This window comes from Helianthus annuus, chromosome 3 (genome assembly GCF_002127325.2).
Source record: "Helianthus annuus cultivar XRQ/B chromosome 3, HanXRQr2.0-SUNRISE, whole genome shotgun sequence".
Taxonomy (NCBI): domain Eukaryota; kingdom Viridiplantae; phylum Streptophyta; class Magnoliopsida; order Asterales; family Asteraceae; genus Helianthus; species Helianthus annuus.
In genome coordinates, this window is record NC_035435.2 from 82,757,346 (window position 1) to 82,768,494 (window position 11,149).

At 33.3% G+C, this 11,149-nt stretch overlaps 2 protein-coding genes and 1 long non-coding RNA gene across 25 annotated transcripts; all 3 read right to left on the reverse strand.

Moving 5' to 3' along the window:
• Positions 1–241: 241 nt before the first annotated feature.
• On the reverse strand, positions 242–613 carry LOC110931907. Its single transcript, XM_022175277.1, has one exon. The coding sequence runs from the start codon at positions 611–613 to the stop codon at positions 242–244; it is 372 nt and encodes a 123-aa protein (XP_022030969.1).
• A 1,801-nt stretch (positions 614–2,414) lies between these two features.
• LOC110929476 (13S globulin seed storage protein 2) lies at positions 2,415–5,333 on the reverse strand. Of its 2 annotated transcripts, none has more exons than XM_022172638.2 (3): positions 5,035–5,333; positions 2,837–3,560; positions 2,415–2,732 (listed from the first exon to the last, which is right to left on the reverse strand). In XM_022172638.2, exons 1-3 carry the CDS (start codon positions 5,231–5,233, stop codon positions 2,582–2,584), a joined length of 1,074 nt encoding a protein of 357 aa, XP_022028330.1. In that variant the 5' UTR covers positions 5,234–5,333; the 3' UTR covers positions 2,415–2,581. The 2 variants fall into 2 exon arrangements, with proteins under 2 accessions (XP_022028330.1, XP_022028329.1); XM_022172637.2 differs by having other exon boundaries at positions 2,415–2,752.
• Positions 5,334–6,272: 939 nt separating this feature from the next.
• LOC110929477 lies at positions 6,273–9,140 on the reverse strand. 22 transcript variants are annotated; one of them, XR_004889030.1, is made up of 12 exons: positions 8,885–9,140; positions 8,737–8,809; positions 8,602–8,658; positions 8,353–8,449; positions 8,190–8,276; positions 7,581–7,643; positions 7,422–7,491; positions 7,240–7,331; positions 7,065–7,156; positions 6,935–6,990; positions 6,735–6,844; positions 6,273–6,618 (listed from the first exon to the last, which is right to left on the reverse strand). It is a non-coding gene; the product is annotated as an uncharacterized LOC110929477 (long non-coding RNA). The 22 variants fall into 22 exon arrangements; XR_004889025.1 differs by having other exon boundaries at positions 8,353–8,462; XR_004889027.1 differs by having other exon boundaries at positions 8,353–8,462; positions 8,602–8,667.
• Between the last annotated feature and the right edge of the window lie 2,009 nt (positions 9,141–11,149).

Genomic DNA, 11,149 nt, shown 5'->3' on the forward strand with positions numbered 1-11,149 from the left:
TACAAAGTCATTAAAAAATATAACTAGAAAATTTATAACTAATAATTTATAACTCGTCGTCTTCGTCAACTCCTCCTTGTTCACGATAAAACCATAGGTGCTCGGTCAGATCGGCTCGAATGTTTTGGTGTGTGTGCCTAGCCCGTATTTTCGCTCGGATATCTTCTTTCTCAACGTATGTTAGTATTGGGTTCGTTGGTTGGTTACTTTCATCATAGCTTTCTCCACAAAACGCTCTACCCTAGTCCTCCATTATCATGTTATGCAAAATGATACACGTATACATGATGTTTCTCATTTTACTTTTTTCAAGTATCCTCGACGGCTGGGCGATGATAGACCATCTCTTTTTTAGCACACCGAAAGCCCGCTCGATATCTTTTCTTGCTGACTCTTGTTTTTTCTTGAAATACAATCTTTTTTCGTCATCTGGACACGAAAGAGTTTTTACCAACGTCGCCCACTCGGGATAAATACCGTCTGTGAGATAGTAGCCATACTTATACTCCACGTCGTTTGCATAGAATGAAGTATCTGGTGCAACCCCGTCTATGACATCGTCGAATAGATTCGAGGACATTAAAATTGCAATGTCATCGTTCGCACCAGTCATTACAAAGTACGCATGCCAAATCCATAAATCTTGAGAAGCGACCGCTTGTAATATTAGGGTGGACCATCGTGGTCACCACGATGATGTTGCCCTTTCCAAGCGGTTGGATATGCCGTCCATTCCCAGTGCGTGCAATCAAGACTACCCAACATTCCAGGAAACCCGTGTATGCGCTGATGGGCCTCGTATAGAAGTGGAACGTTGACTGCGGTTGGCATTCTCAAATATCGTCTCCCGTACAGAGAGATAACACCTAATAAACTAGTGTTAATTAAAAAATAATAACGATGTAAATAAAAATAATAGCGTTAATAAAAATTACCTTCACAAAAATTTTCAAGAGACTCACGACACATTCTTGACGACATCCTTATATATTTATCCCACGCATCACTCGTTGTGTCGTACGCTAGTTGCCTAATTGCTGTTGTACACTTGTAGTCCAGAGAAACCAACTTTGCGACTTGCACTTACTCTTTGCGTGAAAAAAGGGAATTCGCCCGCAAGATCATTAGAAATTTTAACGAATAGTCTTCGGCTCATACGAAACCTACGCTTAAACTGACCATCATCGTACAACGGAGTTTCACAAAAATAATCTTGCACTAGACGTTCATGAGCTCCTAACCGATCTCGTTCAAGAGGCGGTTTTCTTGTACGCGATATAGAAAATTCGGCTTCTTCTTGCAAATAATTTATCGCCTCCTGCGTCATTGCGATAACCATATCGTCAAGAACACCGTCGGATGAGGAGCTCGAAGAAGACATTTTTTGTTGTGATTGGTGTGTGTTTTAGTTGTGATTGGTGTGTTTTAGTTGTGATTGGTGAGTTATTTAGTTTAGGATAGGTTTATATAATTAAATAAAAAAAGGTTTTTTTTTAATAAACGACCGTTGTCAAACGGTCATGGTTGACCATTCTTCATTGTTCAACGTGTTTGGAGCCCGTTATCATCTTGGCGAGCCATCTATGGCGCCCCCAATTGAATTTGAGGGTGTGGTGTGATAGCACCCCGGGGCGCTATAGAAGGTGACATGGCGGGGGTGGCGCCCCGCACCCTCCGGCCTAATAATAAAGTTATATCCCGAGTATTATGAGTAGATATATTTTTTGACACGTGTCACTTTTTGGTGCTTTCTCACCTTATTTTCCTATTTATCTCTTAAATTAAATAAATAATAATAATTTTAAACAAAAATTATGGCGTACTGTTATAAATGGTTTAAAGTCATCGTTTATCGCACAATACATCAAAATTTAGAAAGAACACATTTTTTTAAATATAACAATTCTATACTTCATTCAAAGAGAATTTACTTCTCAATTTTACGGTATAAATTCATAAAATGATGAAATATATAAAAATGTCGGGATCGATCTCCACCTTTTTGCACCGTAAACTATCTTGAATATAAATTTGAGACGAGTGTTTTATGAATGAAATAAACAAATAAGCATGAATGTGCATAAAACTAACTAAAAAATCATTATATCTCATAATTTGGATGTATTATAAAAATGGGATTCAGCCCTATGTAATACATGTGTCTTTTACCTAATAATAAATAAAAACTCAAACTAAAATGTTATAATAAGTAAATAGTGTATCAAAGTTCATTTTTAAAAGATAAATCTTGACAAGTGTATATGTTAACATATGACCTTATATTTTATTCAAAACGTACGATACACGAGCTTTTTAAAGATACATCTTTTTATTTATTATATAAAATTACATTTACACAACCTGTTTAATACACGAGGTTCAAACCTAGTAATAAACCTAGTAATAGATATAAATAAAACAAATCAAACCACACACCTTAATATCATATGACATCTAGTCGGTTTCACATAATTTGTTTACAAACAAGTCACGTAAATATTGAAGTAACACATGCACGGGCTTCTTGGCTTATTGAATGTCATAAAATATCAATCACAAATACGAGGAATGTTTTATTTTATTATGGCCCCTGAAACGCTATCCACTTGGAGGGACAATTGTGATGTCTTCTGAATTCTTCAACTTGAAAAGTTCTTCGGATTCTGGAGTAACATTTAAAGTCGCCTGTAAAACCACCGGATCCAACGCCTTCCATACTGATGTATTTCCAGCTAGGTGTCCAAAAACAGGTCTAAAATGTTAAGTAAAATCATACATCAGAACAAATAAATTTCAGTTTTACACTCAAAGACTCAACTTTATTTATATGACTCACTTTGAAGAAGTTATGACGGAGAAAACCTCCAATCCACAATCATCAGCAATCTCTCCAAGAGCATAGAATTGAGGAACAATGAACAAGTCACCTTCTTCAACTTTACTGTCCAATGCAGGCTTTCCTTCGCTACCCACAACCTTAATCCGACCACTTCCCTTACCGACGTAACATATCTGGAACGATCCATCAGCAACATAACTCGGCGCCAACATAGCACTGCCCTCCAATTTCACAAACTTTGCACTTAAACCAATCTCACTGAGCACCAGCAAGTTCTTTTTTGTCAAGGAACTGATAGTTCCACCACATTTCACAACAACCTTACCCGATACATCGTCAAAGTTGGCATATAATTTACCTTTGGTGTGACTACTTGGTTCTGGGAATTTGATCCCTTGATCAAGTTTAACAAGCAATGCACCTTGTTGGCTTGTTACTACATCTTCCGATTCCTTTTCGTCCAGACCAAAGGTTTTACCAACGAAGTCGGATTGAAAGCCAGCTAAAAGTCCCAGAACTCCAGCCACAAAGAAGTAAGCGAATTGGCCAGGGACCAGGGCTTTGCTGCTGTCACCCAAGAATACAATGACTGCATCGGTGTCGCCACCGTTAAACCACCATGAAACCACCCCTGCTGAGAGTGGAATTGCATCCCCTTTCTTAATCAACAAAACCTTTTCTTCTGGACTATTTGGTGGCACCAACCCAACTGTCATAGTACCTATACATTCATGTTGAATGACTTATATTATATATATTACTTAATGACAAGTTAAAATGTGAATATATAAATAGCAACTCCGCAAAAACAGCGACGAAATAGTGACATAAGCAACTAAAAACACAAACTCATCCTTAAAAGTGTCTATATACGAGGGTAGAAGCAAATATATGCATTTAAGATGGATTTAGGTCTATTAGTGGAACAACTGTGTAAGTTAAACTTTATTGGCAGATTTAGAAATTTTTTCACGTGGTCGGTAGATGCAGTGGCATACTGCATAGTGGGTACGGGACGCCAGCATCCCATGAAATTGTTTTTTGTAATGGATATACGTGATCAATTCCTAACCGACCTCTATAAAATTTTGACACTGCCCCGTGACTATTTGGCGAATTTACAAGGGAGTCAGCTGCGGACCAAAATGGTGTTGACTAAGGTATGCAATTAGCCGATTGGGAGCTTGTACATGTGCATCAGTTCAAGGAAGAAAAAAAAGAAGATGACATCGTAAAAAAGTTTGAAGAAATGTTTTTGATAAAAGCTAGTTTATGGGTTGTTTTTTTTTTTTTCTTATTTTTACTTTTACTTTCTAGGTTCTAGGCCTATTATATTCACAAATCTAATTATTTCATAATTTCTTCGTTTGTGTATTATTATCTTTTAAATCTTACAAAAGTTTTAAAATTTGGATGTAGATAATGGATCCCAAAAAAATTCATACTCATAAAAAAGATTTCTAAGTCTTAGAGGATTCATATACATCTTAACTCGACATCCAAACTTTGGGTTTAAGTTGGGTCGGATTACGTAATTATTGTTATCATGTCTATCTACTTGGTAGAACTAAGAAGATACAATGTGGTGTTTGAGGTAATACAGACCTAGTAAAAGTTATCTACAGTTTAATAACAGTTTACAAATAATAACTAAAGTACTTGATCGAATTCATACTTATATTTTTTTCAATTTGCTTTTCAAATGAAACATATATAGATTGATCTTTCGTGATATAGATTAAAAACTCTCTGGGGTCGGCGTTTAAAAATCCCTAGGGCTAGTAGGAATACACTAATATTTGTTGTACGTAGTAAAAAATAGTGGGGTCAATCGTGTAACTACAAGAAAAGGGGCCAATTTTCTACAAATGTTTCTGGGGAAAAAATTGGGTCAGAAATTGTGACTCATTTCCGTCGAAATTTCAACATCATTGAAAACCCTAATTTCACCACAAAATACATGCAAAAATTTTGGTCGATAATTATTATGATCGTAAATTTGTTGGAAAAAGTTTCTCAAAGATCATTTTCCAACAAAATCAATTTGATTAGAAATTTTCGGAAATGCTCATTTCCTAAGCATTTTAAACCAATACTTGTGTTGGAAAAGACCTGGTTTTATAATAGTGTTATACTAACTTTGTATAGGTTTATTAGTGTTACAATAACCTCTTCTATGTCATGAAGTAAAGTACCTTCAAGAACCAAGCCAATTTTGTTGGAATCGGCATAGTGAGGAAGAGCAAAGCCGAGAGGGTGGAGAAGAAGTTTTCCGGCAGCGAGTTTTAACTCGCTTAACAACGGTGTTTTTGCATTTGACCATATATAGTATCCACCACTATCACCTTCAAATGCGGTTAGATCAGCCTTTTCCACCACCATTTTCGTCTCCATTCTAAATTTTAAAGGCTATTAACAAATAGAAATATAAGAGTGGGAAAGAGAGATGATATTCATAAGTTCAATCGAGATAGCTACTTATATAATAAACATTACTATGCAGTTGGACAATGGGACATTAATATTATACTAAATACAAGATAACTATAATTGGTAATCACATTAGGTTGATAGCGAACTAAAAGATTGCAATATCTTATGATATAATAAAAATGGTAATCACATTAGGTTGATAACGAACTAAAAGATTGCAATATCTTGTGATATAATAAAAAAAATTGTTTTAATAAAATATAGCTAACAAATTATTTTTTAAATAGGGTAGGGTGTAGATTTATAGATTCAAAGTGACTATTCATAATGACTTTTTATTCAACCGCACATTTTTGGACAACAGGTCATTGTTATATTAATCACCTATTTATTTATTTAAGATGTTATTATATATATATATATACTAGGTTATCACCCGGGATTGCTTTCCGGGCAGTAAAAATTAATTTTAAATACTCAAAGTGTGTACTTTAAAACTTAAATAATGTGACGTATTAGGTAAGTTAATCACAAAGTGCATACCTTGTTTTTTGAGCATTCTATAAGCATAGAAGTTCCGCGGATTCGTGTCATGGATTCAAAAGTAGATAAACGTCAAATAATAATGTCAAAATTGGACTGCTTCCCGGGCAGGTAAAATTAATTTATATTAATCGAATTATGTCGTTGAATAAAATGAAAAGACATGTTTTCAAACGTTATTAAATGTTTGAATAAATAAATTAAACTTCTGTGTCCATACTATGCTACTATGCGGTACCAAAGGCGGACCCAGGATTTTAATTATTGTGGAGGCGATCAAGACTTTTGCTGTGAAATAACACTATTTTTTCATGGGGCGGCTCTCTCCTTTTCTTTACATGTTGGTGCACCCCTATGCTACTTGAACCAGTAAGAAGGAACTCGAGGAACCCGAACCCAATTATTATTAATACCCGAACCCGAATACCCATCTTCAGTTTGATAATCCAACTATTCCTAAAAAGAAAGAACCCGAGGAACCCAGACCCATTTATTATTAATATTCGAACCTGAATACATATTTTCAGTTAACTCCCCTGATGGGTTGTATGTATATATCTAAACAATATGCTTGAAGAAAGCGACACCTATGCAAGGTAAAAAATAACAGGAATAAACCTAAACAAAACTATAGACTTCTGATTAACCAAGTAATGATCCATTTGGTCCCGTGTACACCCTATTAATAGGAATTGCTACATGTTGACATATTCTGGTGTAGTTATCGTCTGTAAGAAGTTGCTTGAAGGCACTTTCACATGCTGCTATATCAATTGTATAATATTAAATCTTTTCACCAACCACTGTAACATGACAATATACAAAGAAATTTAGCATATATCAAAAGTAAAATAATGAATTCAAGATCAAATATAGAGAATAATTATGATGTAAAAAGATCATTAATCCCTAAAAAAACCTCAAGTATAATGCCATCCAAAGCCACTGCATTACTGGCTTACTCAATGGATCTCATCCCCACAAAAGCAAACTTCTTTTATTAATTAATATATACATTGACAACATCACCTGACCATGTTTATTAAAACAAAACTTTAGAATGCGAAGTTAAAAAAGCTGAGTTGCTGCCATATTTAAACTAACATGTAATGCACTAACCTGGACCAGCATATTTCTACCAGCTGCATACACATGGCTAAAAATGTTTCCACGATCTGCAAAGAAGACAATGAATTAGAATCATTTGTGAACAATGAATTACAAAAACTAACATTTGCAGGTAAATTACCATAACTGCATGTGTATCCAGAGCGATCAGCTTTGAATACATCCATTCCTCGACTTATTCCTCCATCACTGGTACTCTTCCTTAAACTGCACCTACCACTTGCAAACAGAAATTTCAGCAAACCTTGCTACTTTCGTGTTTTATATACTCGGTAAGTGATGATAAGATTAAGCACCTCTTCGATAACCGCAATGGTGGTAGGAACATAATCTAACTGGTGAGCTCCATGGTTAGACAATATGATTCCTTCAACTCCTACTTCCATAGCTTTGATGGCGGCCAAGATACGTAGACATAATTAGAGGTAGCACGATAGGTGGAATGGGTGGATCAGATAATGGGTCAAACGGGTCTTACCTTCTTCCCGGGTGAGTACACAATTGACCATTATTGGCATTTTTGTAATGGACTTTAACCAAGCAATGTTCTGCAAAACATATGAGCTGTAATTGCTTCTAGTGAAATAATCTATTATTTACAAACCTCGTAGATTGAAATTATGGTTCCTATCGTTACCTTCCAAGATAAAGAAGGATCAAAGTTCCTGGATACAGAAGCTTCAAGATTTGAACCCACATTCTGCAAAACACATATAATTAATTGTTATAATTAATGCATAATAAGGAACTCCATGAAAACCAAACAAATTATGGTTATTTCACTTGCATCATCAACTTCAGTTAACACAAGACCTTCAAAACTCTTCAGCTGGGGCGCAATCATTCTGAGTAAAATGTTACAGAGTCGCATAATAAAGGATATTATATATATTTCTTGAAAAAAAATATAATAAAACTAAAAAAACGGGGGAAAGATCACTGATTTTAAGATGATTTTCACTTGTTTTTTTTTATGCCGGCTTCCCTACGGCCAAGTTTAGGATTGTCAGCAATAAGAATAATACCTTTCAATCCATTTGTTTCAGCTCTTTTCACCATCAGAGCATACATTTCACGTCTCTTATAGACCGAAAAACAAATGCAAAACGGTATAATATTTCACATTGAAATTAAAAAGTTGCTTGATGCAACAATGGAGTACTTGTGTGGGCCATTAGTTTTCTTTAACGGGTTCTCATGGTCACCCAAAGGAAAGAATAAAAGAATAGTTACAAAAATTGCTTACATATAACTCAAAGAATCGAACAACATCGGAACTGGAAGAAACCTCCTCTATTGTGCATGTAGACATGAAAGATAACCCCTGAGAAAACTAAATAAAAGTAATATTAAAAGTAATCTAATAAGTTGAAACAATTCAATTAATTTACCATTATGATATTACATACAGTCTGCTTTGGCTGTCAAGATCTCTCCAAAAACACACACAGAAAAGAAAGCCTTTCCTCGCCTCTACTGTAGCCGACACCACCACCATCACAAACCCTAACCGTTATCTCTGTTATAACCCACAGAATACCACAAAGATCGAATAACAACAGCAATGATACCCAAAAGGTAACTTATCCGTAAAGAAAAATACAAACAATCAGAGATTTAATTCGCAATTCTAGTAAAACCAACAATCAATAACACACCTGCGAAGAGATATATCTTCAAACCCAGAACATGCAGAAAATGAAGGATCTTCAATCCTAAAAAAACTAAACATCAATTTTAAGATTCGCAATTAATGGAAAAACAAATCAGGATCTTAAATCTTCATTTATCACCTGCAACAAACTTTCTAGATTCAGAACCCAGACATGAACAAAGAAAGCGACCATCAAATGCCATCGCAGTTTGCTTAAATAAGATATAACAGAGAAATTTCATTACACAAATCTCAAGCGTTTTAAAGAGATATAAATCTAGGATTACCTGTACGATTGAAGAGGATGATCGGTGTGAATATCTAGATGAAGCGGCCAAGAAGATGTAGGAGATTAGGGTTTTGTCTCAGATCAAGAAAATAAAAAGGCTTTATATATGGATACAGATTGTTCATAGGATCGGGTTAGGATTTACAGGGCTTCCACAACAAAACCATCTCTAGTAACACCAAGATTGATTGGGAAGATGAAGATGTGGAGATAGATTCTAAGAGAAGATGTGGCGTCTAGGGTTTGCTAGAGAATGGAGAAGATGACGAGTTTATGACAAAATAGTATATAAAGGATCCACTTTTCGAAAAGTTGGGTCCATAAAATGGATTCGGATGCCGCGTCACTGAAAAGCGACCTAGAATTTTCCCGCCAAAATTGTATCTATAAGGCCCTAATATTGCGACACATGTCCCAAATTTTTTTCATTTATTATATACTAGATAATGTAAGTATCTATAGAAAACCCACTTTAATTTAGAAAACTCGGGAAACTCAAAGCTCCCGATGTTTTTTTTTTTTTTTTTGAAAAAATTTACACATGTTATATACATGTTTTTAAGGGTTTTGGGAAAAAAAATCAAAAAAGCGCCGAGTAGATATTTTTTTAAAAAATAAACAAGTTTTGGTGTAACATATGTTACAAATATGTCAGATGAATGTAACATGTATTACACCAAAACTTGTTTATTTTTTTTTAAATATTTACTCGGCGCTTTTTTTATTTTTTTTTTTTTTGCCCAAAACCCTTAAAAACAGGTATATAACATGTATAAATTTTTTCAAAAAAAAAACATCGGGAGCTTTGAGTTTCCCGGGTTTTCTAAATTAAAGTGGTTTTCTATACATCCTTCCCCTATATATATATATATATATATATATATATATATATATATATATATGGGAAGTTCATTTGAGAAAAAATTTAATTGAGAAGAAAAAGAACAAAGGGTATAACTGTAAAATATTAAGTAGTTATTCTTTCATCTCATTTGTTACAATCTTTAAGTAATTAATTACACATAAAGACTATTATTCTCTACACTAATTTTCATTGGCTACACACATAAAAAGTTATGCTACACATTTCAAAAATTATCCTATACATACTTAAATTTATCATACACAACTCATAATTTATCCTACACACCTAGTAATTTGTCCTACACTCTAAACTAAATTTTTTTTTATTTTTTGAAAAAATATATATTTTGAAAATAAGTTACAAAATTAATATAGTTAACTATTAAAAAGGAAGACTATAAATTAATGATCTATATAAGTTTTTACAAATATATCCTTACATTAAAATTAAATGAAAATATTAAATTAAGTAAAATTAAACATTCTTATTGGTTGAAACTTATTCTTTTTTATTCTTACAAGAAATTTCTTCTCATTTGAACATTCTACTATATATATATATATATATATATATATATATAGGGTAGGGATCCTAAGAGAACTCCACCCTATTTGAGAAACTTGAGAAGCATTCTGGACCACACATTTCTCTAAGCTTTTCGTAACATACACATATGTATAGGTTAAAAATCACTATATATATATATATATATATATATATATATATATATATATGTATATTGTCAAATCTTGAATTATACACATATGTATATAGTCAATTTTAAACTATACATATGTGTATATTACGAAAAGTTTAAGGAAAATGTTTGGTTAAGAATGCTTCTCAAGTTTCTAAATTAGTCTAGTGCTTCTCACTCGATCCTAACCCTATATATATATATATAGGGGATGGATTATGAGAAAACTAGTTTAAATGATAAAACCAAAAAACTAACTAAAAAAACAAAAACAAAAAAACATACCAAAAATTTTTTTTTTAATTTTTATAAAAAAAATCGCAGCTTTTTATGAATGGAAAAATGTATTGCACATGTGCACTATTACGGATATAGTGCACATGTGTAATACACATATAATGCACATATAATGCACATGTGCAGTACAGCAATTTTTTTTTTTTTTTTGAAAATTTTTTTATATATAAAAACTAGCGATTTTTTATAACAAGTTGTAAAAAAAAAATTGGTATGTTTTTTAGCTTTTTTTTAGGTTTTTTTAGTTAGTTTTCTAGTTTTCTCATTTATATGCAGTTTTCTCATGATCTTCTCCCTCTGTATATATATATATATATATATATATAGGGAGAGGATCATGAGAAAACTAGGTATAAATGAGAAAACTAGAAAACTAACTAAAATCCACTAAAAAGGAGGGGGAG

Excerpts from the sequence above, each read along its gene's own strand:
- LOC110931907 (XM_022175277.1), bottom strand. The coding sequence starts at position 613 with ATGACTGGTGCGAACGATGACATTGCAATTTTAATGTCCTCGAATCTA.
- LOC110929476 (XM_022172637.2), bottom strand. The coding sequence starts at position 5,233 with ATGGAGACGAAAATGGTGGTGGAAAAGGCTGATCTAACCGCATTTGAA. Across the intron at positions 3,561-5,034 it reads AATTGGCTTGGTTCTTGAAG|GTACTATGACAGTTGGGTTG; the intron begins GTACTTTACTTC and ends ATGAATGTATAG. Across the intron at positions 2,753-2,836 it reads TCCGTCATAACTTCTTCAAA|ACCTGTTTTTGGACACCTAG; the intron begins GTGAGTCATATA and ends TTAACATTTTAG.